The 27158-nt window shown below is 41.2% G+C and overlaps 1 protein-coding gene across 8 annotated transcripts in view; it reads right to left on the reverse strand.

Annotated features, from left to right (window-relative positions):
- The window catches only part of CADPS (calcium dependent secretion activator), a 478811-nt gene that overhangs the window by 225611 nt on the left and 226042 nt on the right, over positions 1-27158 (reverse strand). For all 8 annotated transcript variants that reach the window (XR_003435859.1, XM_027121298.1, XM_027121292.1 and 5 more), the window contains exons 5-6: positions 24500-24733; positions 19430-19551 (exon numbers count right to left, since the gene is read on the reverse strand). Coding sequence is in view for 7 of the 8 variants with exons in the window: in XM_027121298.1 (XP_026977099.1) it covers positions 19430-19551; positions 24500-24733 (356 nt within the window). In the remaining variant the exon portion in view is untranslated. The remainder of the gene's footprint in view (positions 1-19429; positions 19552-24499; positions 24734-27158) is intronic.

Consider the following 27158-nt stretch of genomic DNA (forward strand, 5'->3'; position numbering starts at 1 on the left):
GACTATTTATTGAATAACTAAGGAAACAGGTATGAATCATGGCAGAATAAACAGAATAAATCAGGATGCAAACTGGATCTAGAGATCTGAAACAGCCAGACAGTAGACCGCACCAAACCACAGTCTTTGTTTTGGTTGAACTGACAATATTTTTGGATCTGCACTTCCTCATTTTCTTTTTTAAAATAAATAATCCTAGGAAGAAATTTTAATCACTTGTCCCTTGATTAGATTTAACCTCATGCAGAGAAAGTGCGTACTTCTAATCAGTACTTTGGGTCTAAAATATCATTGCAAATACTGCCGGTTTGGCGTTTTTTGTGATTTATCCCAGCTTTCTAAGGAGGTGTTTGATGTCAATTTCAAGAGAAATGGTTTTAGTCACCCTGGCAACCTAGGTTTAGAGTTAAGCCCTATTAACTGCCTCTCTATTTAGAGGGTCCTCAAGGTTATGCAGGTTTCTCATCTTGTTTCTTAAGGGCCTGAGTATCTTCCATTTCAAATATGGGTCAAATCTTTTTCTTAGTTTACTTTTTAAAAAGAGCTAAGAAAAGCCAAAAGGAAGAGAGAATCCTTTCCTCAAACTATGTCAACATCTATGTATCTATCTCAATTTATATTTATATTGCTTTTTCTCTATATACTTATATAGAGGAAAAATATATCTTTTTTTCTCTCTATATATTTTTCTATATATAATACTTTTTCCTAGATCCTAGAAAAAATTTAGGTATTGGGTAATGAAGTTGGTAGCTGATCTTAGGTTACTTGAATTAAACCCAGTGGTATTAACCTTGGTTCTACGACTTGTTTAGCAGACACATTTTCGCTTGAACCTAACACATACCATGTGGATATGCTGTCCTGATCCTGGTAGGTTAAAAGAAAATGGGAAGGAAATAACTCAAAAACTCTACCTAAAAAAGGACTTATATTGTTACTAGTTATTGCAGAAGACCTGGAAAATTCCAACAATGAGTTGTGCTTGTTTCATGCTTATCATCTCTCCCTGTATAATTTAATGTGACTCTGTTTTCTCCTGATTCTTTAATCACCCAAGACGCTGCACAAATGTACCTAAGAAGTTAACTGTTCTCACCTTAATGTACAAACACCACAACATAATCTGCTCCCTTAGTTACGGGAAGTATCACTCTGCAGTTTACATAATTCTAATTGTGAGCCTTTGTATGTATCCGGACAAATGGAGCAAATTGAGCTTGCTCAGTGAGGCCGGAGAATGACCTTCATTTGAGCACAATGACTTGTTTGCTGTTTGTGTACAAACAGCTGAACTGCATCTTAATTTCAGGCTCAAGTTTAAATGCTGCCAGGAACTCTCGAGGCTGCCAGAGACAAAGACAGCAGCCTGATGGTGGAAGCTGAGGACTCCGAACAAATAAACTCAGCAAGTGACTATCAGCTGTACCTTCTCCCCATCACCTTTTTTACAGGATGACAGAGGTTGGAAATATGTGTTCACTAGAATAGGGTCACCAAGCATCCCAGTGTGCCCCAGGACATAGTACTTTAAGTGCTAAGACTGGTAAGTTCTGGGCAAACTGAGAAAGGTGGTCGCCCTACTCACCAGTACGTAGGAAATAACAAGCTATGAACCATTTTTTTTTCTAAGAATTTCTCCAAAATAAACAATCATAGATGAGTATAAAGATTTCCATGCAAGGTTATGTATCACATGCTTATACCTGTGGGGTGTTGTGTACACACACACTCATAGATACAGAACAGCAAACAAGAAAAAAACACCAAAACATTTATATTCATTGCTGACGGATACTGTAAAATTTTTCCTTACACTTTCCCTCAATTTTGGGGAAATTCATATTAAAAAATATGAATTTTTTGATCTGAAATATCAAATCTAATCTTTAAAACTAAGCCAATAAGAAGACTAAGCACGGTGCTTTACACAAAACAGATACTAAGAAAATATTATTTGAAGTTTATGTACAAAATATGTATTTCCTGCCCACGTTTTTCAGCAGCTGCATCTGTTAGGAGAATCCTAGGTCTAAGACTCCACGGTGAACTATTTATTGAATAACTAAGGAATAACTATTTATTATTCTATTCTGTTATTCTATTCTATTCAGTAACTATTTATTGAATAACTAATATAGCTAATTACATGCTATAACACTGGTAAGCCTGATTTACTTAAATATAATTAAACATGACCCTCATGAAAGACTTCAAGTACCTAACACTCACATTATTTACAAAAAACTGCTCCCTCACTCAGTGACACTGGGCCCGTTGCAGGTTATTTCTTGAAATCCTTTCACATTCATACCTCCCTACTAGCAGCAAGTATGGCCACAAGCACAGTGCCATCTGACTTTAAACCAAGCAGGGCATGTAACCTTGAGGGGGAAGTAAATGCATTAATGTTTTTTGGTTTGGTGTCAATGTCACCCTAATGTCAGAATGTAACATTCTGTAAAAGACATGTCTTTGCTAACTGGAGAAAGAACAGATTTGGCACCGCTGTAGAGTAATCCTTGCAGAGAATAAAGGACCCAGCTAGGGAACCAACTGTCCTAGTTCCCAGCTGTACATCCATTACCCAGGAGGTCTTAAGAGTCGCCTGCTGACTGCAATGCACTCAAGGTCATTTGCCAAGTCCTCCGAACTGCAACTTACAAATTGGCAAGTAACCTCTGCAAAGCAAGGACTGGGGGGTAATAAACAATTACAAACAGGAGAAAACCAAGCAATGGCAAGGACTAGAATGCAACCCCCGGAGGGCATAGTACTCCCCTTGGAAAAGAGTAGAAAAAGGATATGAGGAAAATCTTGGTTCGAGGTCTGGATATATCTTTTTTTAAAAACTGAAGTAGAGTTGATTTACAATATTGTATTAGTTTCAGGTGTACAGCATAGTGATTCAGGTTTGTTTTTTGGTTTTTTTTTTGCAGTACGCAGGCCTCTCACTGTTGTGGCCTCCCCTGTGGCGGAGCACAGGCTCTGGACGTGCAGGCTCAGAGGCCATGGCTTACGGGCCTAGCCGCTCCGCGGCATGTGGGATCTTCCCGGACCGGGGCACGAACCCGTGTCCCCTGCATCGGCAGGCGGACTCTCAATCACTGCGCCACCAGGGAAGCCCCAGGGTTTGTTTTTTCAGATTATATTCTATTATAGGTTTTGATAAGATATTGACTATTATTCCCTGTGCTATGCAGTAAATCCTGTTGCTTATCTATTTTACGTATGGTAGTTTGTTAATCCTATACTCCTAATTCCCCACCCCGCCCTCCCTTTTGGTAACCATAAATTTGTTTTCTCTGTTTCTGAGTCTGCTTTGTATATAGATTCATTTGTATTATTTTTTTTTAGATTCCACATAGAAGTGATATCATACGGTATTTGTCTTTGTCTGACTTATTTCGCTAAGCATAATAATCTCTGGGTCCAACCACATTGCTGCAAATGGCAATGTTTCGTTCTTTCTTAATGGCTGAATAATATTCCATTGTATATATATGCCACACCTTCTTGACCCAGTTCCTTTCACTCCTGTTCCTGGGCCACCACCAGCTGCCATCATCTACTACATGACTGCAACAGCATCCCAGCTGGTGGCCCTGTTCCCATGATGGCCCATGAAGTTATTCTCACACAGCAGCCAGAAGAATCTTTTAAATACGTAAATACCATCAGGTTACTTTCAGGCTTAAAAATCCAAACTTCATACCTCGGCCTCCAGACACTGTGGGATCAGCCTTTGGCTGACCCACTTCTATCCCGCCCCTCCCCCTCGTTCTGCTCCAGCTCCTCTGGCTTTTTATCTGCCCTCCGAACATGCCACTTTCCTTCTTAGGGTCCCTGAAGCCTCCATTCCCTCTGCCCAGCATGCTCTTTTTGTCTGACTGGCTCCTTCTTGTTCAACTGTCACCTCTTGGGGACACTTTCAGACCAACCCAATTAAAACAGCTGCTTCTTCCCAATTTGGTTAGCCTCCACCGAATCCCTCTGCATCTTTCCTTCACAGCAGAGCTGGAGGGGCCCTGAACCCACATCTTGGCAGAACGCTAAATGGACTGAGTGTTACAAATAAATATTTGGCCACAGCTGAGTACTGATATCACAAAATAAGCTCCTGAGAACACAAGAATCAAAGGAATTATAAAAATAGAGCTACCATATGACCAGCAATCCCACTCCTGAGCATATATCCAGAGAAAAACCATAATTCAAAAAGATGCATCCACCCCAATGTTCACTGCAGCACTATTTACAAGAGCCAAGACGTGGAAGCAACCTAAATGTCCATCAATGGCTGAACTGATAAAGAACACGTGGTATATACATACAACGGACTATTACTCAGCCATAAAAAAGAACAAAATAATGCTATCTGCAGCAACATGGGTGGACCTAGAGATTGTCATACTGAGTGAAGTAAGTCAGACAGAGAAAGAAAAATATATGATATCACTTACATGTGGAATCTAAAAAAATGGTACAAATGAACTTATTTACCAAACAGAAATAGAGTCACAGATACAGAAAACAAACTTATGGTTACCAAGGGTGGGGGGAGGGATAAATTGGGAGATTCGGATTGACACATACACACTACTATTCATAAAATAGAAAACTAATGAGAATCTACTGTACAGCACAGGGAGCTCTACTCAATACTCTGTAATGACCTATATGGGAAAAGAATCTAAAAAAGAGTGGATATATGTATATGTATAACTAATTCACTTTACTGTACAGCAGAAACTAAAACAACAATGTAAATCAACTATACTCCAATAAAACTTAATTAAAAAATAAAGAGATGTTAACAGATTTAATCATTTATCTAAAAATATTACCTATATTTGAGAAGAATAAAATTCAGGAGAGCAATATTTTAAATTTGCAAAAACAAACAATTTAGTCATTATTATAATTCTATTATTACAATTTTAATAGTCAAAATCCAAACTTCTGTGATTGTGGTCTAGGAACAATAATTTCTTAGCCCTATCGACTAAACACTTCCCCTCGGTGCCACTATATTGCACGTTTAAAGATGGATGCCAAAGAGATGTTTACTTTGCCTCGAGCTTGGTGGAGAGGTGGAATATTTGGGGGCCAGCTCTGCCAGTGTGGGGAAATAGTAACACTGAGAGCAAATTAAGCGTTCCTTCCTTCTAGATAGCAACAGATTAATGTAAGCTTTATCTTACTTTGTATAAGGTGGTGAATGCTAGAACAGCAAATGGGTCTATCCAAAGATTACAATTGTGATATAGCCTAATCTTTTTTTCTGCCTTGTACTATTATTTAAAGTTTACAAAGATCTCTTGGCTCAAATGGGATGTGATACTCATCCTAAAGATGTCAAGTTATATTCTTTTAATATTCATCTACTCAACTGAAAATTTTAATTGTGTTTTCATATAAAATAAGAAGGTTTTAATGGTTAATTATTACTTATGTCGACATTTTGGTAATAAATGTGTGTGGGTGTGTGTATATATATATATATATATATATATAGCGCCACTGACTGACAGAATTTCAACATATAAAGCACAAAGATTTTCACTTTAATATGCATTTGGAATGCTCACTTATATTTCAAAATGAATACTCAGATATTAAAGCAGAATGATATACTTTGCTTGTATTACGTATATTATCACACTGATTGGCTACGACGATTAGCTATGTGATTACGTGATAACTGACCAGGCACAAGTGCAGACAAGCTAGAAATGACTGAAATATCATTTGACTAGCAGGCCTTCCAATGGCAAAGTTGAAGCAAAGCTACATACATTCTGACCAAACAGCAAGGCCAAAGCCAAACTTTGATGCATCTCTACCCAATGATTTACAATGGCCTTGTCTACTGTTTGTCCCATTAGACTGTGGTTGCCATAATGGTGGGATTTTTGCTTCTTTTGTTCACTCCTGTATCCCCAGCACCTTGCACAGGGTATAGCGTATAGAAGCCAGTCACATAAATGAGATAAAGGACGGAAGGACCTAAGGAATAAACAAAGGAGTATGGTGAGTGGTATCTGTGTTCCTCTCCCTGTGATCTGATTCTCCCCGACTGGCAAGTACTGCGATCATCAAGGAGCAGGCCCACAGGATGAATGCTGATCACAAGTGACCCAAAGAACATAACGAGTTCTTCCAGAGGCTGTCATTCTCAGAGACCAGGCTGGTTTTGACATTTGTTTTGTTTGGGGTCTCTCTAAAGTAGGAAAGTGAGAACGAGAGAGAAGCATTTTCCAGGTCTCTAATCTTGATACATTTGGCTCAAGAGAAAATCACCTATTCTGTTGAAGTAGATAGTTTGTGTTCTCTGACGTGGCAGGGAGAAAGATCAGGTGACAGTGCATGGCAGGGCAGAACTGGGACTTTAGACACTGAGATTCCTGCCTCTAATTCCTCTTTCCTAATAGTCCTCAAATATTGATACTGCAGCTCTATTGCGCTAGTTGATATGTGAAGTAACGGTAGACAAGGGGTCTCTTTATTCCATCTCTCTCTCTCTACTAAATCGACAAAGAAAAAAAAAATCCAGAACTGCAGAACCCTGCCTTCCTTACATTTCATGGCAGCCTATTTGCTAAATGTCAAGATGTCCCCAAATTTCCATAGCTTTAGTTTAACTTGTGATGTCCCTAGTGAGTCCTTGCAGGTCGTGTGTGTAGCTGGTGTGTATTTTGTTCATTACTTGAAAAGTAACAGTGGTTTGGTGTCAGTAAGAACTCACAAAATGGGTTCACTTTATTTTTCAGACTTTGTTCTGTTCTTTTGGATATTTTGTAGCCAATTCTATTCTTTCAGATGTTGAGCACTCCTCTGAGTGGAGAAATCTCTGCCACAATTATCGTTATGGTCATGAGTACTCTAAAGAGGTTTCCGAGGCCATCCTGTAGGACCCACTTTTTAGCTTCGACTGGAGTCCTTCACCATTCGCATTAAGGCTTAGATCAGAGTCAATCAAGACCTATTGACCATGTATTATACGTAAGGCATTATATGAAAGCTAGCCTGATATATAGATTTTTCCAGGTATGAGTAAGGAATCTACACATTGCTGGGGCTCACAGCAGGCTGCCCCCAAATATGCAACATGCAGTACTGATTATTCTGAATTAGAGTTACTTGGAAAACAGCCAGTAGGGGGAAATTATATAAAAAAAAAAAAACCCACGCTGACCTCTCTCTTTCCCCCCCGACAGCAGGATATAAATCTCCTACGTGAAAGTATCTTTGCTGCACCAGGAGGATAGAAAGCATCCTTATTACCAGAGCTAGGGGATTCAAGGCTAAGAAAACTGTATAAACAAACTTTGTTACTTCTTCATTAGCTTCCTTTCCCAAGCAAATACCCCTTTGTTAAATCTTCACAAATAATTATTTGTTTGTCTATAAATGATATATAAATAGCCTAGTTTGGTCACTTTGTGGGTCTTATTTTTATGAGACCTCCTATGCGTATGAATTTATTTTTTTTCCCCGTTAACCTGTCTTGTGTCAGTTTAATTATTAGACCAGCCGAAAGAACTCCAGAGGGGTGCGGGGGGGATTTCCCCCTCCCCAACAAAATAAATGCACACATTCCAAGGCAAACTTCAAAACAACATCTAAGAGGCTTCCCTGGTGGTGCGGTGGTTAAGAATCCGCCTGCCAACGCAGGGGACACGGGTTTGAGCCCTGGTCCAGGAAGATCCCACATGCCGCGGAGCAACTAAGCCTGTGAGCCACAACTACTGAGCCTGTGCTCTGGAGTCCGTGAGCCACAACTACTGAGCCCACGTGCCACAACTACTGAGCCTGCGATCTAGAGCCCATGAGCCACAACTACTGAAGCCTGTGCACCTAGAGCCTGCAACAAGAGAAGCCACCGCAATGAGAAGCCCGCGTACCGCAACAAAGAGTAGCCCCCACTCGCGGCAACTAGAGAAAGCCTGCGCGCAGCAACGAAGACCCAACGCAGCCAAAAAAAAAAAATAAAAATAAATAAATATTTTAAAAACCCCAAAAAACCAATATCTAATTGAGAAAGAAAGTATCTTAAGCTTCTTTTGTCCACACCACCTGACTCTGATGGCCTGTGCTGTTTTCCTTTCCATCCTGGCTCCACCGATGGCAACAACAATTATAGAGATAAAAATAATAGTTCTTAGATTTGTGTCAAGTGCTCTGCGTATATTATTAAATAGATACCTCATCAACAAGCTTGTAAGTATCGTTAGCCTCATTTTACAGATGAAGAAACTGAGGCTCAGACGGATTTAGTAACTTACCCACTGTAACAATGTCAGCTGCACGACTGGAATCCACACTAGAATTGTCTCACCCAAAGCTTTTGCTCTGATGCCTGTGCTGAGCCTTATTTTCCATATAATCACTACAATGTTTCCAACCAGATTCCATCTACTGAAGGCTTTCTGAAATAGCAGTTCCACCCCAAATCCTGTGAACCAGAAGCTATGGGCTGGGGTGACAGCTTTTAAGTCCTTACCCATGAACCCAGGGAACTTTCAGGGATTCCAGAACTAGAGCACCAGAGCCCCAGAGGCTTCCAAACACCCTGATGTCTGGCATCGTGCCAAGAAGAGCATCTGTCGTCCTTGGAGGCCCCATACCCCTCAGCATCCCTGCAGTGAGGTGATCGATATATCACAGCACAGGGGGTTTTGCCGTAAAACAAATAAGACACTTAGGAACATGTAGAAAGTATGATCTCAGCGGCACTTGACCTCTCCTGAACAAAGGCTCTGATCCAGAAAGAAGCTGGAAGAATGGGCTTGTGGAGATCCAAGAGGTCGGGGGCGAGACGCTCAGGTGTGTTGTGAATCTGGATGAGGACTCAAGGAGACCACTGCCCTTTTCCATTCCTCTTTCTCCTGGGAACCAGGTCTTGTATCATTAAATTGATGGCAGCCTATGCTGCGGGTCTGTCCTCTTGCTCTGGAAAGCATTTTGGCAATAGTGCCCTTTCTCCTTTGGCTGACTTGGCTTTTTGCTTTCCGTGTGCTTAGAATCCTATAACCTGGGTTTTGGGAGTTAGAGGACTTCAGGGCAGCCTTCCTAACTTTTCTGAGCTTCTTTTTTTTTTTTTTATATGTAATGAGGGGAAAGTGAGTATCTATTTCTTAACACTACCACGTGGGCTTCAGTGATATTATAACGGGTTTTTGCCTATTAGCAATATTTCTCAAGAAATGCCATCCATTGTACTCAGTCCTTAGCTTCGGTCATATTGTCTTTCAACACCAGCCCCATGGGGTAGGATGTATTACTGCCTCCATTTCAAACTGGAAGAAACTGAAGCTCAGTGAGGAGCATCCACTTGCCCAAGGTGACCCAGTGGGTAGGTGGTGGAGCTGGGATTCACACCCAGTTCTGGGCAGCTCTACCATTTGGTACCAGGTGGCTCAGCGCCTGGTGCCTAGGATATCTGAATAAACGGTAGGAGCAACTGTTATTGAGAATGATTTCCCCGAGGAAGGATGATGATCATTAGTGGCTCTCCTGGAATTCTGTAAGCACCTCTGGCTCATCTTTGCAGACTTGCACACATAGCACCGCACAGAGCAGCTGCCTATGGGCTGAATTCCACCTGCTGAGCTGAGCGTGTGCACTGACGTGGAACACCTGTGCGCCAGCACATTCATCACCATTTAAATAGGGGCAGTGATTTAACCCACAAAATAACTGAGTTTATGGAAAGGAAATGAGCCCTCTTAGATCGTTTTGCTGAGTAGTTAATGCTAATTAAAAGACTTTCTTCTAGGGAAGTGATTTCCTTCAGAAAGGCAGGGGAGCAGAATGAGCAAAAACTACAGCCTTCGGGTTTGGCTCCTGGCTTAGCTATGTATTATCTGTGCAACTTTGACCAAGTCACTTAACCTCTCTGAATCTCAGTAGTTCCATCAGTAAAATGGAATAGCAATAGAACCTGTATTATAATTTCAGTAGGGCATTAAATAAGACATTGACTGTGAAGTACTTAGTATAGTACCTGGCCCATAGAAAGTGTTGGATCAATATTAGTGATTACTATTTTAGACTCAGATCACTTTTTTTTTTAACATCTTTATTGGAGTATAACTGCTTCACAATGGTGTGTTAGTTTCTGCTGTATAAGAAAGTGAATCAGCTATACATATACATATATCCCCATATCTCCTCCCTCTTGCGTCTCCCTCCCCCCACCCTCCCTATCCCACCCCTCTAGGCGGTCACAAAGCACCGAGCTGATCTCCCTGTGCTATGTGGCTGCTTCCCACTAGCTATCTACTTTACATCTGGTAGTGTATATATGTCCATGCCACTCTCAGATCACTTTTTTTTTGCATGTCTCCCTCCTCCCTCCTCCCTTCTCCCTCTCAACAAGAATGAAGCCATGATAATAACAGCCAGCGGGATTACTATGTGACAGGCACTGTTTTAAGTGTTTTATATATGTGAATTCATTTAATTTTCTCAAGAATGTGGAAAATGAGGCACAGAGAGTTAGGTGACCTGCCCAAGGTCACAGAGCTGAGATTCAGACCCAGCACTTTGCCTTCCCATTCTGTGTTCTTGACCACAACACTGTACTGCTTCTATGCACCAATGAATCTAAAGCAAGCCTCTCTTGTTTTCTTATTAGTGAGAATTTAGAGTTTCTGGGCTCTATCTCATTCCTACAGATAAGTGACGGTATGACATTCCATCCTATATTTTTCCTGATGACTAAATAACAACTACAGCAGTTTTTCACACTTGGGGAGACATGTATTGAATCGTATTTCCACTGAACAGTGATTGGGCAATCAGTCCAGTTCTCAGTTCATGTCATCAACGGATGTAACTGGCAAGTAAGCTCAGACAAGGTACTCAAGGAGCTGAACTAGACAGGAAATGGACCTACTGTCACTTAGTCCTTAAAGGGCTATAAAAAGATACATCCTTGCGATTCCCTGGTGGCGCAGTGGTTGAGAGTCCGCCTGCCGATGCAGGGGACACGGGTTTGTGCCCCGGTCTGGGAAGATCCCACATACCGCGGAGTGGCTGGTCCCATGAGCCATGGCCGCTGAGCCTGCGCGTCCGGAGCCTGTGCTCCGCAACGGGAGAGGCCACAACAGTGAGAGGCCCCCCCCTCAAAAAAAAGATACATCCTTGTTTCATACCCACCCAATGCTGGACTCCTCGTGAAATCAGAACTTTCACGGATGTCTCACAACTGGATGGAGCATCACTTTCTAAATGCCAAACTCCAGTCACCACTCGATTATCCACTTCTGAAACTCCTACCAACTCTAGAAATTTCACCAACTCGCTGTTACTTGAAATTCCTGAAAATTCTGCATTAAGTTCTACCATTATGGCTCTTCTCAGGATCAGCTAGATAAAGAAAAAAAAAAAACTATAAAACTCTTGAGAAGGAGCCTTGGATACCACTTATCAGGACACGGTAAAGCCAGAAAGCTTGGTGACCTACATAAGAGAGGGTGGCTAACTGAGGATGCAGCACTTGGAGCACCTTCTCCAAAGCTTGTTCTCTAGCATCCTGTTCCTTTCTACTGGCTACCCTGCTGATTGTTGTTTTAGCAGCCAGTCTGCTTTCACCTTCCAGCTCACAAGCAAACACAAACTGGCTTTCAACACAAGTTGTGGCTTCTGGACGACGCTTTCTGGTCTCTGAGCATCCCAAACTGTGATTAGAACTGTGCTTCCTCCCAACCCACACGTCTTCAGGGAACCTAGCAAAATTGAATTTCTGGGTCAATGTTGGCCTTTACCATTTAAGATTTAATTAACTTTGAATGAAGCTAAGCCTTTTCCTCAGAAAGGAAAAATGAGAGAAATGGTATCCAGGCTTTCACTCAGTGTTACATAAATGTCTTCTGGACTGTGACCTTGAGCTGGAGTTTCAAGAAAGGTAGACAAGAAAGAAGCTGAGGGCTTCCCTGGTGGCGCAGTGGTTGAGAGTCCGCCTGCCGATGCAGGGGACACGGGTTCGTGCCCCGGTCGGGGAAGATCCCACATGCCGCGGAGCGGCTGGGCCCGTGAGCCATGGCCGCTGAGCCTGCGCGTCCGGAGCCTGTGCTCTGCAACAGGAGGGGCCACAACAGTGAGAGGCCCGCATACCACAAAAAAAAAAAAAAAAAAAAAGCTGAATCTCAGGAGGCCTCCCTCTTTTTTTCCATCTGGTGGCTTTGCAGTTCTCAGCAGCTATAGTGGCCCCTGAAGAATTGATCACTCTGTGCCCAGGCACTCAGATGTTTCCAGCCAGCTTCTCTCCAGGCTCTACAACATCGAGGGCCATGCCAATTTACACTAATGCCTGGCAGACAGTACGTGCTCCATATTTGCTGACTAATACACCTGTCTTTTCAAGTTTACTCTGGGCCGTGAAGAGACTTCAGGTTTCAAGGTGGAAATCCAGTCGTACCCTCCCTGGCTTAAAATCCTCCAATGGTTTCTCCATGGTCTTAGAATGAAGACCCTTCATGTGCCTAGGAGGCCCTGCGTTTTCTGGTCCTGCCTTGATCTTTTGACTCTTCCTGTAGCACATTCCCCCTCTCTGACTAATCTCTATTCACATTGCTCTGTTTTCAGTCCAGGAACACGTCCAGCCCCTTCCTCCCTCAAAGCCTTTGCACATGCTGTTCCCTATGCCAGGAATGCTTTTCCAGCTCTTCTCATGGCTGGATCTTTCTCATCCTTCAGGTATCAAGTCACGCATTACCTACTCTGAGTGCACTTCCTCGGCCACTTGAGTAACATATGTTCCCATTACTTTGTACTGTAGCAGCCTGTTCATTTCTTATGGAACCAAATTACACTCCGTTATTATCTTGCATATTTATTTGTTCCTTGTTTGTTGCCTGTGTCCTTTACTAGAATGTATGCTCCATGAGGCCAAGGCTTGAGGTGTTATTCATGGCTGTAGCCCCAGTACTAGTTGGTCACAAGTAGAGCACCCCATGTACACTTGTTGAGGAAATGTAAGTGCCTACCCTTCACATCATTCCCTTATACCTAAATTTCAAAGGGGCCATTCAGGAAATGTACTCTGTTTCCATATAAACCATTCCAAGTACACAGAAAACATTTTTAGCTAAATTGAGGAAGGAAGTACCGTCAAGAAGATGATACGTGAGGAAAGAAATTGGAGGGCATGACTTCCTTTTCTAACCTTGTAACTGACTTAATGTGGGACGATTTAATGGAACTGTATTTCTATGAATAATTTGGGCCTAAAAAGCACAATCCACTCTGAATTGTGCCATTAGGACAAATAAGATATTTCACAGAAGAAAATGTTATAGCAAGTCATTGTGTTTTATTCTTTTTTTTTTTTTTTTAACTATGTTCTCATCAGAGAAGATGCCATTAGAAGATGCTAGGGCTATAGCAAGATTTACCTGTTAGGGTATTTTATTTTCTTATTCTCTTGGAAAATGGCAGGAAGTGGTTTGATTGTATTTTCAAATTCTTGACAGTAATGAAATCCATGTATCATAAAGCCCATGGTTTGTCAGGGAATAATAAAGTTGTTAAATAATCAAATGCCAAGTGGCACCCTTGGTTTCAACTCAGAAGAATACAATTTCAGAGAAGTTAGCACAATATTGGGCTGCTAACTCAAACTGCCTTTCTTTTCAGCAAAATCACTTAAATTTCTCTTGTATTTAGTCCTCAGGACATGCTTTCATTGGAGGGTAACATGCACTGAAAGAAAACACTGAGAAAGACAGTCATTTGGGGGTATATCTTGTACTCAGGGAATGTATCAGGTTTCCTTACATCATTTCTCCCAAATTAAAGTAATTTGCATATTGTTTTCCCAAACTATGCCATTTCCACATACCAAACAAGATAGTTTCATGATAGTTTATCATATCTAGGTACCACCTGTGCTATTTTTTACTTAATATTATTTTTCGTTTAAATTAATTCATTTTCTCCAAATAAAACATACAGATGGCTAAAAAGAATATGAAAAGATGCTCAACATTGCTAATTACTAGAGAAATGCAAATCAAAACCACAATGAGGTACCACCTCACGCCAGTCAGAATGGCCATCATCAAAAAAGTCTACAAGTAGGGACTCCCTCGGTTGCACAATGGTTAAGACTCGTGCTCCCAATGCAGGGGGCCTGGGTTTGATCACTGGTCAGGGAACTAGATCCTACATGCATGCCACAACCAAGAGTTTGCATGCCACAACTAAGGAGCCTGCGAGCTGCAACTGACCCGGCACAACCTAAATAAATAAATTAATTAATTAATATTTTTTTTAAAAAAGTCTACAAGTAATAAATGCAGGAGAAGGTGTGGAGAAAAGGGAACACTCCTACACTGTTGGTGGGAACATAAGTGGTACAACCACTATGGAGAACAGTATGGAGTTTCCTTAAGAAACTAAAAACAGAACTACCATATGATCCAGCAATCCCACCCCAGGGCATATACCTGGAGAAAACTCTAATTCAAAAAGATACATGAACCCCAATGTTCCTAGCAGCACTGTTTACAACAGCCAAGACATGGAAGCAACCTAAGTGTCCATCAACAGACAAATGGATAAAGAAGAAGTGGTATACATACACAATGGAATATTACTCAGCCATAAATAAGAATGAAATAATCCCATTTGCAGCCACGTGGACAGACCTAGAGATGATCATACTAAGGGAACAGTGTCAGAAAGAGAAAGACAAACACCATATGATATCACTTATGTGTGGAATCTAAAATATGACAGAAGTTGAAACTACAGTAAGTCCCCTATATACAAACCTTCAAGCTGCGAACTTTCAAAGAAGTGAACGTGAGTTTGCATGCCCAATCACGTAAGTTAGTTCATGTTTCTGGCGTGGATTGTCACGTGCATGCATCCTCTACAAGTTGTTGTGCTTTTGTGTACTTTACTGTATGGTACTGTATAGAGTACAGTAGTACAGCATCTTTATTTCAAGCACACATGTCCAGAAGCAAGCATAAAAGCAGTGGTGATATAGCTGGTACTGTACTGTACTTTTCAAGGTACTGTGATGTAAGATTAAAAATGTTTGTTTTTATGTATTATTTGTGTGAAAAGTATTATAAACCTATTACAGTACAGTACTATATAGCCGATTGTGTTAGTTGGGTACCTTGGCTAACTGTGTTGGACTCATGAACAAATTGGACTTACGAACGCATTCCCGGAATGGAACTTGTTCGTGTGTAGGGGACTTATTGTATTTACTAAACAGAAACAGACTCACAGACATAGAAAACAAACTTATAGTTACCAAAGGGGAAGGTTGGGGGGGGGGGGGGGATAAATTAGGAGTTTGGGGTTAGCAGATACAAACTACTATATATTAAATAGGTAACCAACAAGGACCTACTGTATAGCACAGGGAACTCTACTCAATATCTTGTAAAAAAAAAAAAAAACTATAATGGAAGAGACTATTCAAAAAGAATATATATATATATAACTGAATTACTTTGCTGTACACCTGAAACTAACACAACATTGTAAATCAACGATATTTCAACAAAAATTGAAAAAAAAAGAAAAACACTGTCTTATGGTAAGAAAATTCCTCCGTTCTATTTCTTAGGAGGTGGGTTCTTGAATCCACAAGGTATTTCCCTTCTGCATTTCCATGACTCCCTGAGATTGCTCACCACAAAACAGGGTTTCAATTACTCATGCCCTGCCTCAGCACCCTCAGTGGCTTCCTGCTAGAAGCAGCAATGGTGGCTCACAAATGGAGGCAATATTTTTGAAAGTAAATACATCTTGTGAAAAATTCTGATTTTCATATTCTGGCTTCCTGCATTAAAAACCCAGGAGAGGAGGACAACAGCATTGAGAGGATCCACAGTCGGCTAGGAAATAACCCATGTGTAGCAAAGAGACTGGTAAAATGAAGGATGAGAGGGGGCCACACACACCCACACACACCCACACACACACACACACACACACACAGCCATGTTTTCCAACCACAAAACACATCTCACTCATGAAAACAGCCTTCTTATATTATGCACCTAATTCAAAATGACCACTTGGGGGCAGGGCCCTGGTTATAAGTGAAGAGGTGACCTTGATAGAGGAGGTGACAGAGAGCTTGGATCCTCCACTGCTAGGTTTCAACAATATAGAACAGCATTTCCAATGGATGCTAATAGGTGGTAGTTGAAAAAAGTTTGGGAAACTCATGAATAAACAAAGGTAAAAAGCTTTATTTTCTATAATTAAATCCTCAAAGCCTTTAAAATGCCAAAGTACGCTGTAAATAACTCAGAAAAAATGTAATGTCTGGCATTTCCCAGCCTCACTTGACTGTAATACCGCTCTCCCCATCCTTGTTTTTCTTGGAGTAGTCTACATATTAGAGTTCTAAAAAACACTCTTGGACAAACTGGGGCATGCAGTGTACTCCTGCTTTTGTGACTGTACTTGGAAAAAAAAGAAAAAGCCAAATTCCTTGTAGACACGTTATAGGATAAGATATTAGAGTTCCAGTTACTGGGTAAAATACTTGGTAGCAGCAACAAGAGAATTTATAAGCAGTAAATAAAACAGGCTTGAATGGAATCTTGGTTTTAGAATGTATCCATAAAATATGGACATCGGCTAGCTGTAAGAATCGTCAAAGACAAGAATCAGAAGATGAACAGGGCAGGAAAAAGGCTAAATTTGTCAGATGATGAAGTGGAGTTATTAGGACACATGAAAGATGACCCTCCAAAGGGTACTTTTTGGGATAATCAAAATCAAGTAGCAGAGACGACAGCTAGAGATCAGTAATGGGAAAAACTGTGAGTAGAAGCAGGGAGGAAAAAGAGAAGAAATATAAGCTTCAAAGAAAAGAAAGGATGGAGAGGATGCAGGATAAGTACAAACATGAGACGAGGAAGAAAATGCACCTGCACAAACAGGCTCATTCATCATCTCAAGACAAAAGTGGAGGCAGAGGAGAAGTATTAGCAGCGAACTATGACCAAGAAAACAGCAAAGAAAAGAAGTGGAAGAAGAATTTGGCTTTAGAAGGCAGCTGAGTAGAGATTATAAGGAGAATGTATATATTAGAAAGGAGACAAGAAGAGACAAGAAGAGACATGCATTTTGGTAGATTTCATACTCTGGGTATATCTCTTTGAGATACTCTAGAAATGGCAAATACAGGGCACATGTATGTCTTCCTGTATGAGTCGATCATGCATTATTTTCCTCTGAATACAGACTTGGCTTCAGAACACTTCTCAACACAGCACTTTGGAGAGCCACTACAGACTGATTTGACTTGACGCGAGTTATGAAAGTTGCGTTCTTACTGTATTAAAACACAAACAAGCCCTCTGTGGGGTTTTGGTAATACCCCCTCACTGACTGAAGAGGAATAAAAAAATTATACTTCTTCAGTGTGAGATGTATTCATATGGACATAATGCATGTGCATGGATATGAGTAAGTGTATATGTAAAATATAAGCATATCAAGTAGTTCGACCAAAGCATTCCATATTTATTTCTAATCTGAAACTCTGTTTCAAACATTCATACGCACATGAAAATCAGCTCATCACTTACTCTGGTAACCGAAACCTTTAAACCCAATAAACTAAATTACATTTTGAGCTACAATAGCCTAAATGAAACAACAGCCTGTTAGAATAATCAGAGCTTTCTCCTTCCTTCTCTAACATATGATACCATATTGGGCTCGACATCTTAAAAGGTTAGTGTAAACACCAGAGAGGTTTTTATTCCCCCTACGTGACACATTTTTCAAAGGCACATATAAATAATGCAACAGCATAATAGCATTGATTACGATCGGGCTGTGGTGACAGTTGGGGGAAAAACTGGGATTTTTATCAACGGTGGTTAAAAAAGAAGTTGCATTCATTTTCAGATTGAAACTCAGTTTACAAAAAGGGAGGAAGGATGGTGTGCAACAAGTTGCTTTGGTTTCCATTTCCTCCTCCACACACTTGTTAATTGCACCCAGATCGGAGCATCTGAGGCCTTTGCCTATTCATGCGAAGAACCACTTGAAGGCACACAATGCCCTCAGATTTTTCTCTAGTCAGGGAAACATTCAGTGCTTTCTTTGAACTATTTTGTTTGAACATCCTGGTACGGTATTCCTGTTCTGCCAAACATCTCCTAGTGCTTTGAGGGAGGAGAGGCAGTGAGCTGCCTTTATGGGTTATCCTTTTTATGACTTTCTTCTGAATTAACAACAATAAAAAAAGATGCTCATTAGCCTCGGCCGGCTTAATTGAGATAGAAAAGAAAAGGAGAGAGGCAGTGGGGAGGGAGGAAAGAGAGTGGCGATCTCTCAAGAATTTTTGCAGCCCGAGAGTCTATTGACTCTCATCATCATCGCTCCTGGGAACCAATGCAATAGAATACTAACTGGTCTCCTGCATCGACTCTGGCCTTCTCCACTGCAGTCAGAGTAATCTTCTCAGAACACATATCTAATCATACATGCCCGTCCTTCCTCTCCGGGGCCTAGCAAGGTCCTTCACGGTGTAGCCCCTTCCTGCCTCACTGGCAGCTTATGGCATACCTCGTTCTCTGGACTCCAGCCCCACTGGCCTTCTTTCAATGCCTCCTTGCCACAGGGTCTCTGCTGACCACAGGGCCTTTGCACAAGCTGACTCTGCCTGGAATGTTCTTTCTACTCCCAACCCCTTTGGCTCAACTTTTAAATATTAGACCAAATGTCTTATAACTCCTCAAGAAGGCCTGCTCCTACTCTGTCTCCACAAACTGGCTCAGGTCCCCCTGGTCCCCTCACAAAGCACTCTTTCTTTCTCAGCATTCATATCTATTTGTAACTATAAATTTGTGCAATTATGTTTCTGCTCCCCCACTCAACTATAAGCTCTGTAGGGCAACAACAGGGACTATCTTCCTTTCCGCTGTTCAACGGCACCCTGTACACAGGCACAGTGAGCATTTGACAAATATGTGTTGACCTAACAAATTAATAGATTGTGCCTAATGTAACATACTGCTTTGCTGATACAGTCATAACTGTGGCACAGAGAAAGATTTTGAAAAAAAACTGTACATACCATAAACCAAATATTATTTGGTAAATATAATGAAAACAGATTTCTATCAAAGTCTCCCACACATCCTATTGAAGCCTGCAGGTTGTGACTAAACTCTCTAAGGTGATACATAGAGCCTCCAGAAAGGAGGCTGTGTCTTAAATTTCCTTCTGGTCTCCTCTCTGAAGGAGTTGGAAACCTTATTAAGGCTGCCAAATAAAAATGTAGTCAAGTCATTTTGTTTGGAAAATAAACAAGGTGTATGTCTCATATAACCTTCTGGGGAAACCAAACCTTTAATCTGCAGTTGGCCAAAATGGTGCCAATGAGAAGAATCTTCTGGAAGACGAACCACGGAGAAACATAACTTACGTTGGTTTTGAAGCCTCGGCCTGGTCGGTCTGTAGTTTCTCTCCTCCTTCCACCTCCATCGTGCAATATACAATGCGATTTGGAGCTAAAGATTTGAGGCCTTGGACTTCCATGATCACCACCTGGAAACAGAGTCACACACAGCAGAGGTTATTGCCAAAGTCTATGGGCAGCATCACCCGGGGAAAATATATACATAAGAAGTTACAAAAATCCCAACTGGTATCTGATGGTTTCTTTCAGGTTTCTACCAGCCAGGCTGGGACAAGTCCAGCATGAAGATACAATTCTTCATAGTGTATCTCATTGCCTTGCAGATGGAAAGACAAAGTTCACTAACTCAGATGCTCATAGGAGCTAGAAAGGTTCTATGAAACGGGCTACTCTTTTCTGTGTTAAACACAAAGGATGGGGACTTCCCTGGTGGCACAGAGCTTAAGAATCCGCCTGCCAATGCAGGGGACATGGGTTCGAGCCCTGGTGCGGGAAGATCCCACGTGCCATGGAGCAACTAAGCCTGTGCACCACAACTACCGAGCCTGTGCTCTAGAGCCCATGAGCCACAACTACTGAGCCCGTGTGCCACAACTATGAAGCCCGCATGCCTAGAGCCCATGCTCTGCAACAAGAGAAGCCACCGCAAGGAGAAGCCTGTGCGCCCACAACGAAGAGTATCCCCCGCTCACCGCGGGGATGAAAGAGAAAGCCCGTGCGCAGCAACGAAGACCCAACACAGCCAAAAATAAATAAATAAATAAATAAAAATTAAAAAAAAACACACACACATAAGATGATTTTTCATTTCCACAAGAAATAGACTCTCCTATTTAAAAAATATATATAGTCTAGCTTTTAACTCAGAACGTGATGGACACATAGGCCAAGGAATTTACTTTCCTCTTTACAATAAAATAAGTGATAACACAACTGCTAAGATAAAGGGCAAGTACCATTTAGCATGAGAGTCAGAGATACAACAGGGAGTAGTGGGGACTGTGGCAAACGGGAGCACTCCATTTAAAGGGAGCAGTTGCTACTCAGTTGTATCCCACTGTTGCCTTGTTTTACCCCAGTCCAGAATGGCCAAAGACTCCAATTTCTCTTAATGGGAAATGGAAATATGAATCAGAATCAAAGTCAGAAATCTGACTTTGAAATTTTGACAGTAATTTTAAAGGGGAGAAATAAAATACACAAACTCTGTGCAGGCCAACATTGTTGGGTCAAAAAAAAAAAAAAAAAAGCCTGCAGTTGCATACTCTCTGTCTAGACTGAGGGAAAAGGCTGGTGTTTTGATGGAACAAGTTATATCATTTATAATTCCTGGCATTTCCCACCACTACCCTCAAACTCCATTCAATCACCTGCTATTTTCATATTTAGTGGTAGGTGCTGCTCATCAGAGAGAAGGGAGAAGAGAGGAGAGGAGGGGACAGAGGGGAGGAGAGGAGAGAGACAATGATTTAAAAATCGGAAACAAATGACTCACAATCAGAGATCTCTAAAGACCAAGGTATATTAAAAAAAAAATTACTGGATTGTACTCCAAAAGAGGTAATGGCATTACACAAGAAGGATGTGGGTGTGCAAAAAATGTACGCTTTTTAATGGGCTTGATGCAAGGAAGTACAATAGGGCTGGCATTGAATCAGGATTCACAGGTCAGTTTTGCTGCTTAATAGCCCAGGGGTTCTCAAACTTAGTGTGAATCAGAATCGCCTGGAACACTGGTTAAACCAGACACGGCTGGGCTTCACCTCCCAAGTTGCTGACAAGGAGCTCTGGGGTGGAGTCCAAGACTTTTCATTTTCTTTCTTTTTTTAAAAAATTGTGTTCGAGTATAGTTGATTTACAATGTTGTACTAGTTTCAGGTGTACAGCAAAGTGATTCAGTTGTATATATACATATATTCATTCTTTTCCAGATTCTTTTCTCATATAGGTTATCCCAGGATATTGAGTAGAGTTCCCTGTGCTATACAGTAGGTCCTTGTTGGTATCTATGTTATATATAGTAGTGTGTGTATGTAAGACTTTTCACTTCTAACCATTTCCCTGATGATGTGAATACTGATGCTGCTGATCCAGGAGCCAGGGTACTACTCATGTGATGTTGGGCAGATCTTGACCTGGAAGTCACTGTACTTTTCTTTCAAATCTCCTGAGCCTCAGTTTCCTTATCTGTATAGTGGGGAAAATGATACGTCTTCTCTCTCTCTCCATGGCCGTTGTGTGAGGATCATATGAGATGATGTATGTAATTGAAATTTTTACACTGGGTGGAAAGAACCATCAAATGAAAAGAAATGAGAGGCACTGGAGAAAGCATACAATTTTTAGAATTTTAAAGATGCGTTCAAATCCCGAATCTGCATTTTCACTAGCTGTATAATCATTTGCTAGGTTCTTAACCACTCCAAGGCTTTGTTTCCACATCTGCAAATGCCTTGAAAGACTGTTGTGAGGATTCACTGAGTGAATGATGGTGAAGGATTCTACAAATACCTATTAGTTTTCATCAGAGCACTCCACCCATCCAGGGCCATGTCACTTGTAATCCTGGACCTCAGTTCTCTTACTCCAGGTAACTATTCTCTGCTGTCCCTTCTAGCCATGCAATTCTATAATTACATAAAATAAGTCTTGTACCAACCTGCAAATTCAAACCTAGTCTGCCCTGATGCTGTGACAGGCCTCTCTCTCTCTCTCTTTTTACCCCCCTAACTGTGTCTGCCAAAACACATTCACAAATAGATACTCAATGCTTTTTGCTAGCTGGTTTAGTATGATGTGCAATTTAGTGTCCTAATTAAACAGTATTTGGGAATCCTAGAGCGTTTCATTCGGTACTTATACTTCCAAGTTACAGCCTGTTTGAATCATGTACGTCTGGCAGTATGGTTGGGGACTCACCCACATCTATATTTTAGATAATCAGCTGTGTAATATTGAGTACTGACGAAGAATTAGAAAATTGCAGATTTAAAAGCTCCATGAATATCAATAAACCACTTCCCCCCCCCATCTTTCAGGAGGAAGACAAGAGGCAGTAGGAAATAAATTGCCACCTTTAATTGGCAGTAATCAAATCCAAAGTCACCTAAGAAAAAGCATTCAGTACCTCAGGTGGCAGTATTAAAAAAAAAAAGAAAGGAAGTTTGTGTGAAATTACACTGATGAGTTTTTCACACACCAAGTGCTCTATATTTAATGGAATACTGCCTCTTCCACCTGCAAAATACATGTTGAAAACCCTGTAATGTGACTATCTCAATCTGAACTGAGCACAGTAAAACAAATTACCTGCAGTTAACTCACAGCAAGCCTTAATGATGTTCTCAAATATTAATTTAGTCTTTACAAATTTTAATTAAATCTATAGAAATCGGATCTATTCTCTTGGTTTCCCTAAATGTTGGATTATCATAAAATCCTTTTGGGGTTGAGCTTTCATATGCTACGAATGGTTCTCAAACTTTGGAGTGTAAGAAGTACCTGGGCAGCTCATTAAAATGCACATTCCAGGGCTATACTCTGCCTAGAGCTCTCATTCCTGACAATTTTATTGAGGCATATTTTACATATCATATAATTCACACATTTCAAGTGTACAATACAGTGATTTAGGGACTTCCCTGGTGGCGCAGTGGTGAACACTCCACACTCCCAATGCAGGGGGACTGGGTTCGACCCCTGATTGAGAAACTAGATCCTACATGCATGCCACAACTAAGAGCTCGCATGCTACAACTAAGGAGGCCACGTGCCGCAACTAAGGAGCTAGCGAGCTGCAACTAAGTAGCCCATGTGCTGCAACTAGGGAGCCTGCAAGCCACACCTAAGGAGTCCGCCTGCCGCAACTAAGACCTGGTGCAACCAAATAAATAAATATTAAAAATAAATTTACTAGGTTGTAGAAACCATCATCATAAATCAGTTTCAGAACAGTTTTATCTCCCCCAATAAGGTCCCTTATGTCCGTTTCTGCCTCCTGCCCCAGGCAACACTAACCTACTTTCTGTTTCTGGATATTTACCTTTTCTGGACATTTCATATCAATGGAATCAAACAATATGTGGCCTCTTGTGTCTGGCTTCTTTCACTAAGCATAATGTTTTGGAGGTTCATCTAAATCAAAGCATGTATCAGTAGCCTGCTCCTTTTAATTGGTGAAGCGTATTCTATCATATGGATGAACCACATTTTGCCCTTTCACCAGCTGATAGACATTTAGGTTGTTTCCATTTTGGGCTATATGAATAATGCTGCTATAAACATTTGTAAGCAAGTCTTTGTGGTGACGTGTTTTCATCTCTCTTGGGTAGATATCTAAGAGTGGAATTGCTGGATCACATGGTAATTTTATGTTTAGCTTTTTGAGAAACCACCAAACTGTTTTCTAAAGTGACTGCACCATTTTATATTCTCATCCTCTAGAGCTCTGGGTCAACAGTTCTGGGTGGCACAGGAAATGTGCATACTGAACCAGTTTTCAATAATTCTGACGTAGTTAGATCAGATCTACTCCTTAGATTATACGTATGATAAACAAACATGTGAGTAAAAGTTACAGAGAAATATTGACATGTTGAGCCTTCTGCTACAGTTCTGGCCAAAATGGGTTCTTTCTTGGGGTGATGAGACAAACTAAAAGAGTCTCCACTGCAACAAGGGACTCTCTAATGGGGCAGCCAGAGGGAGAGAGAATGGGAGAGAAAATTGACAACCCACCATGAAATGATACTAGATTGCTTTTTTTGTAACACAGGTTGCCAAAATGTTAAACTCTCTAAATTGCACAAGGTATTTACAAAACCCTTAAGGGCTGCTTTAAGTTGGGGAAAGTAACCCAACATTAAATTTAGTAAGTGGTTCTTAGGACTACATTTCCTAAGGAAAAAGTATGGTCTCCTGGAGATGGGAAATTACTTGCCGATTAGCTGAGCTACGCTTAGTAAGCTGTTATTTTAATAACTGCTCCTGGGGTGCAAGGAGGAAAACAAGCTGATTGTGAGGCATCTCATCACCCATGTCCTGCCTGCGAAACTTTCAAGGGTCTAGGGCTTTTACCTCCAGGGAGAAAGATAACACGACGTCTGACTTGGAGAGCTGGTTTTCACTCTCCTCACCCATGTCGATGATGGAAGCGTTGTGGCTGCGTTTGAGTTTCTGAAGCTTGAACTCGCCGCCTTTGGAAACTGGCATGCTCTCCAAATTAGCCATGAGCAGGTTGACGGATGACTTCAGCTCTTCAATGTACATGTTTTCCATTTCTTTGGATACAAACTTGGGAAATTTGCGTTCCTTGTAAAGAAAGAGAAAGGAATGAGCAGAGGAGTAAACACAGTCCAGAGCTCTGCTGACATCTACCACTAGTGACATTTGCCCAGATATTGTGGCATCGTGCTAGAAAAATGGTTCCGCTGGGTTGAGTAGACAGCTGCCTGCCTTCTAGTTGTTTATAATCTCTAACAGGTAAGAAACACATACATAAACATAGAGTAAGAAAGAGGCAAATATTTTATTATAGCTCTATTCCCCCCACCCAAGTTTTCTCCAGCAAATGTGATCTACGGAAAGAAAAATGGGGTGATGTTCTTCAAATCCGGTCTCAATTCAAACAGTTTTTCTTTTCAGCAAAATGCAGCCAGTTGTTTTTAAGCTGAGGAGACAGAAAAGCACCCTATTTCTGGATATCTATAGAGATTTTTTCACATGAATAATTCAAAAGGAGCTCATTTGAGATGTTTCAACACAGCCTGTGGCTATTTCTAAGAAGAATAGTTAACTGTTTTGAAGAAAAATTGAAAAAAAATTAAACAAGTGATGAAAAACATGATTAAAATTCCTTAGAAGAGAAGATAAAGCAATTCAGTATCAGAACTGAACTCTGTATTTTTTCATTCCTTATGAGTTCAGTTGTAATGGCAACATGCTTTAGCCAGCTTCATACCTCTGAGTTGTCCAGGTGCCTCAGATGAATAGAGTTTGGATCAATCACCTTCTCAAAGAATCATTTCCCACTTCAAACATGAATGTGCTCTCTGCAGCCCAGCTCCATAAATGAGCAGGTGAGTGGCAAATCAAATCAGTTTGACTTTTTTTTTTTTTTGCAAGTGACAGAAAAATCCACTTGAACTGGCTTAAACAATGAAGGAATGTATAGGTTTGAAAATGTCCTAGGGTAGAACCAGCTTCAGACAAGACTGGAATTAGGAGTCAGATAATATCATTATAACTGAGTTTTTCCTCCAAAACTTGGTTTGGGTTCTTCTGGGCTGGCTTCATGCTCAGTCTGGCTCCTTCTAATGTGACAAAAAGATTGCTAAAGATCTGTACCTCACAACACCACATCACACTATCTAAAGGAAGAGCGAACATCTCCTCCTGTAATGCTCACAGAAGATGGAGGATCTTTTATCTCAGAATCCTCACCTGAAGTCTGACTTATGTGCATACCCTGAACCAGTTTCCATGGCCAGTGATGTCATGTTGAATCGCTTAGGCCTGCGTTATTTCCTCTGTCCCTGTGGCTCAGGGTAGAACTCCACCTGGGTCCCACGGAACATGAATTGGTTTGCCAATTCTGGGTGGCAGAAAAATAAGATGTCTAATATGTGGGCACCTGACTTAAAGTCATCCAGCTAATTCTACTAAGTGGCCAGCAATCAACTGGATTTAATCACTCAAGCAATTGAACTGAGAGATGTTGAGACTGCGATCAGTGGTGAAACTGCAACAGTAAGATCATAAAGATAGACTCTTGGGTGGTTGCCATATTGTCCATGTTGGACCAAGTGGAAGCAGCGTAAGAACTTGACAAAGAGCGAGAAAGAGATGGGGAGATAGAGGGGGGAGAGAGACTGTGAGAGAGAGGAAGGAAGGAGGGAGGGAGGAGGGAAGGAAGAGAAGAGGAGAGAGGAGGGTATTTAGAGTCACAGAAAGGAGCTTTGACTTTTATTGGTTTTCTAATTCTAAGAAAGCCAAGTTATTCCTCTTGCAGTTTAGATGACTGAGATTCTCTTATTTTCCTTTCAATACTCAAGACTCGTATCTTCGAAACTTTTGCACAGTGGGCTGGCGTTTTATCATTCTTGGGCTCAATCAGAGGACAAATGTGAGCCTCAAAAACGTGGGTATCCTTTATGACAAAGGCCCTGGGCTGCTGGGCCATCATCACTTAGAAAATATTTACTGCCACCCAAACTCTGCCTGGCACAGTGTTAGGCGTGGGGAGATCATGATGAAAGGATGCGAACTGTCCTGGAGCTTTACAGCTAGCAGAGAGAAAGATCTTTAAGGAAAGATCTTTAAGGAAAGATCTTTAAAGATCTTCAAGGTAGATGGTTGATGGAAGTAGATGAGAAGTGAGCTCTTCCTGAGAGAATCAGGGGTAGCCTTCCGGAGGAGGTGACCCTTAGGCTGAGAGTCTGATGGATGAGGAAGCGTTTGACACCGGGTTGAGCTGGCTGAGACAGGGCCACTTTCATTTGCTTTTTTCTGAAAAATATGTAATAGGCAACCATGAATCCAAGAAGGTCTACATAACTGAACGTGATCACAAAATACTTCCCCCTCTTCTTTTGAACATGGTCCTTCTAATGAGTGAAGATTAGAATGAGGTAAGTTAATTGATGTTAAAGGCTGCCAAGCAGCACAGTTTACATACTAACAGCCTGAAGGCTGGGACACTGATCTATCTCTTTCCTCCTGGCACTGGGGCCCAAAC

This window comes from Aethalodelphis obliquidens, unplaced genomic scaffold (genome assembly GCF_003676395.1).
Source record: "Aethalodelphis obliquidens isolate GAN/ISIS:26980383/991018 unplaced genomic scaffold, ASM367639v1 scaffold22, whole genome shotgun sequence".
Lineage (NCBI taxonomy): Eukaryota > Metazoa > Chordata > Mammalia > Artiodactyla > Delphinidae > Aethalodelphis > Aethalodelphis obliquidens.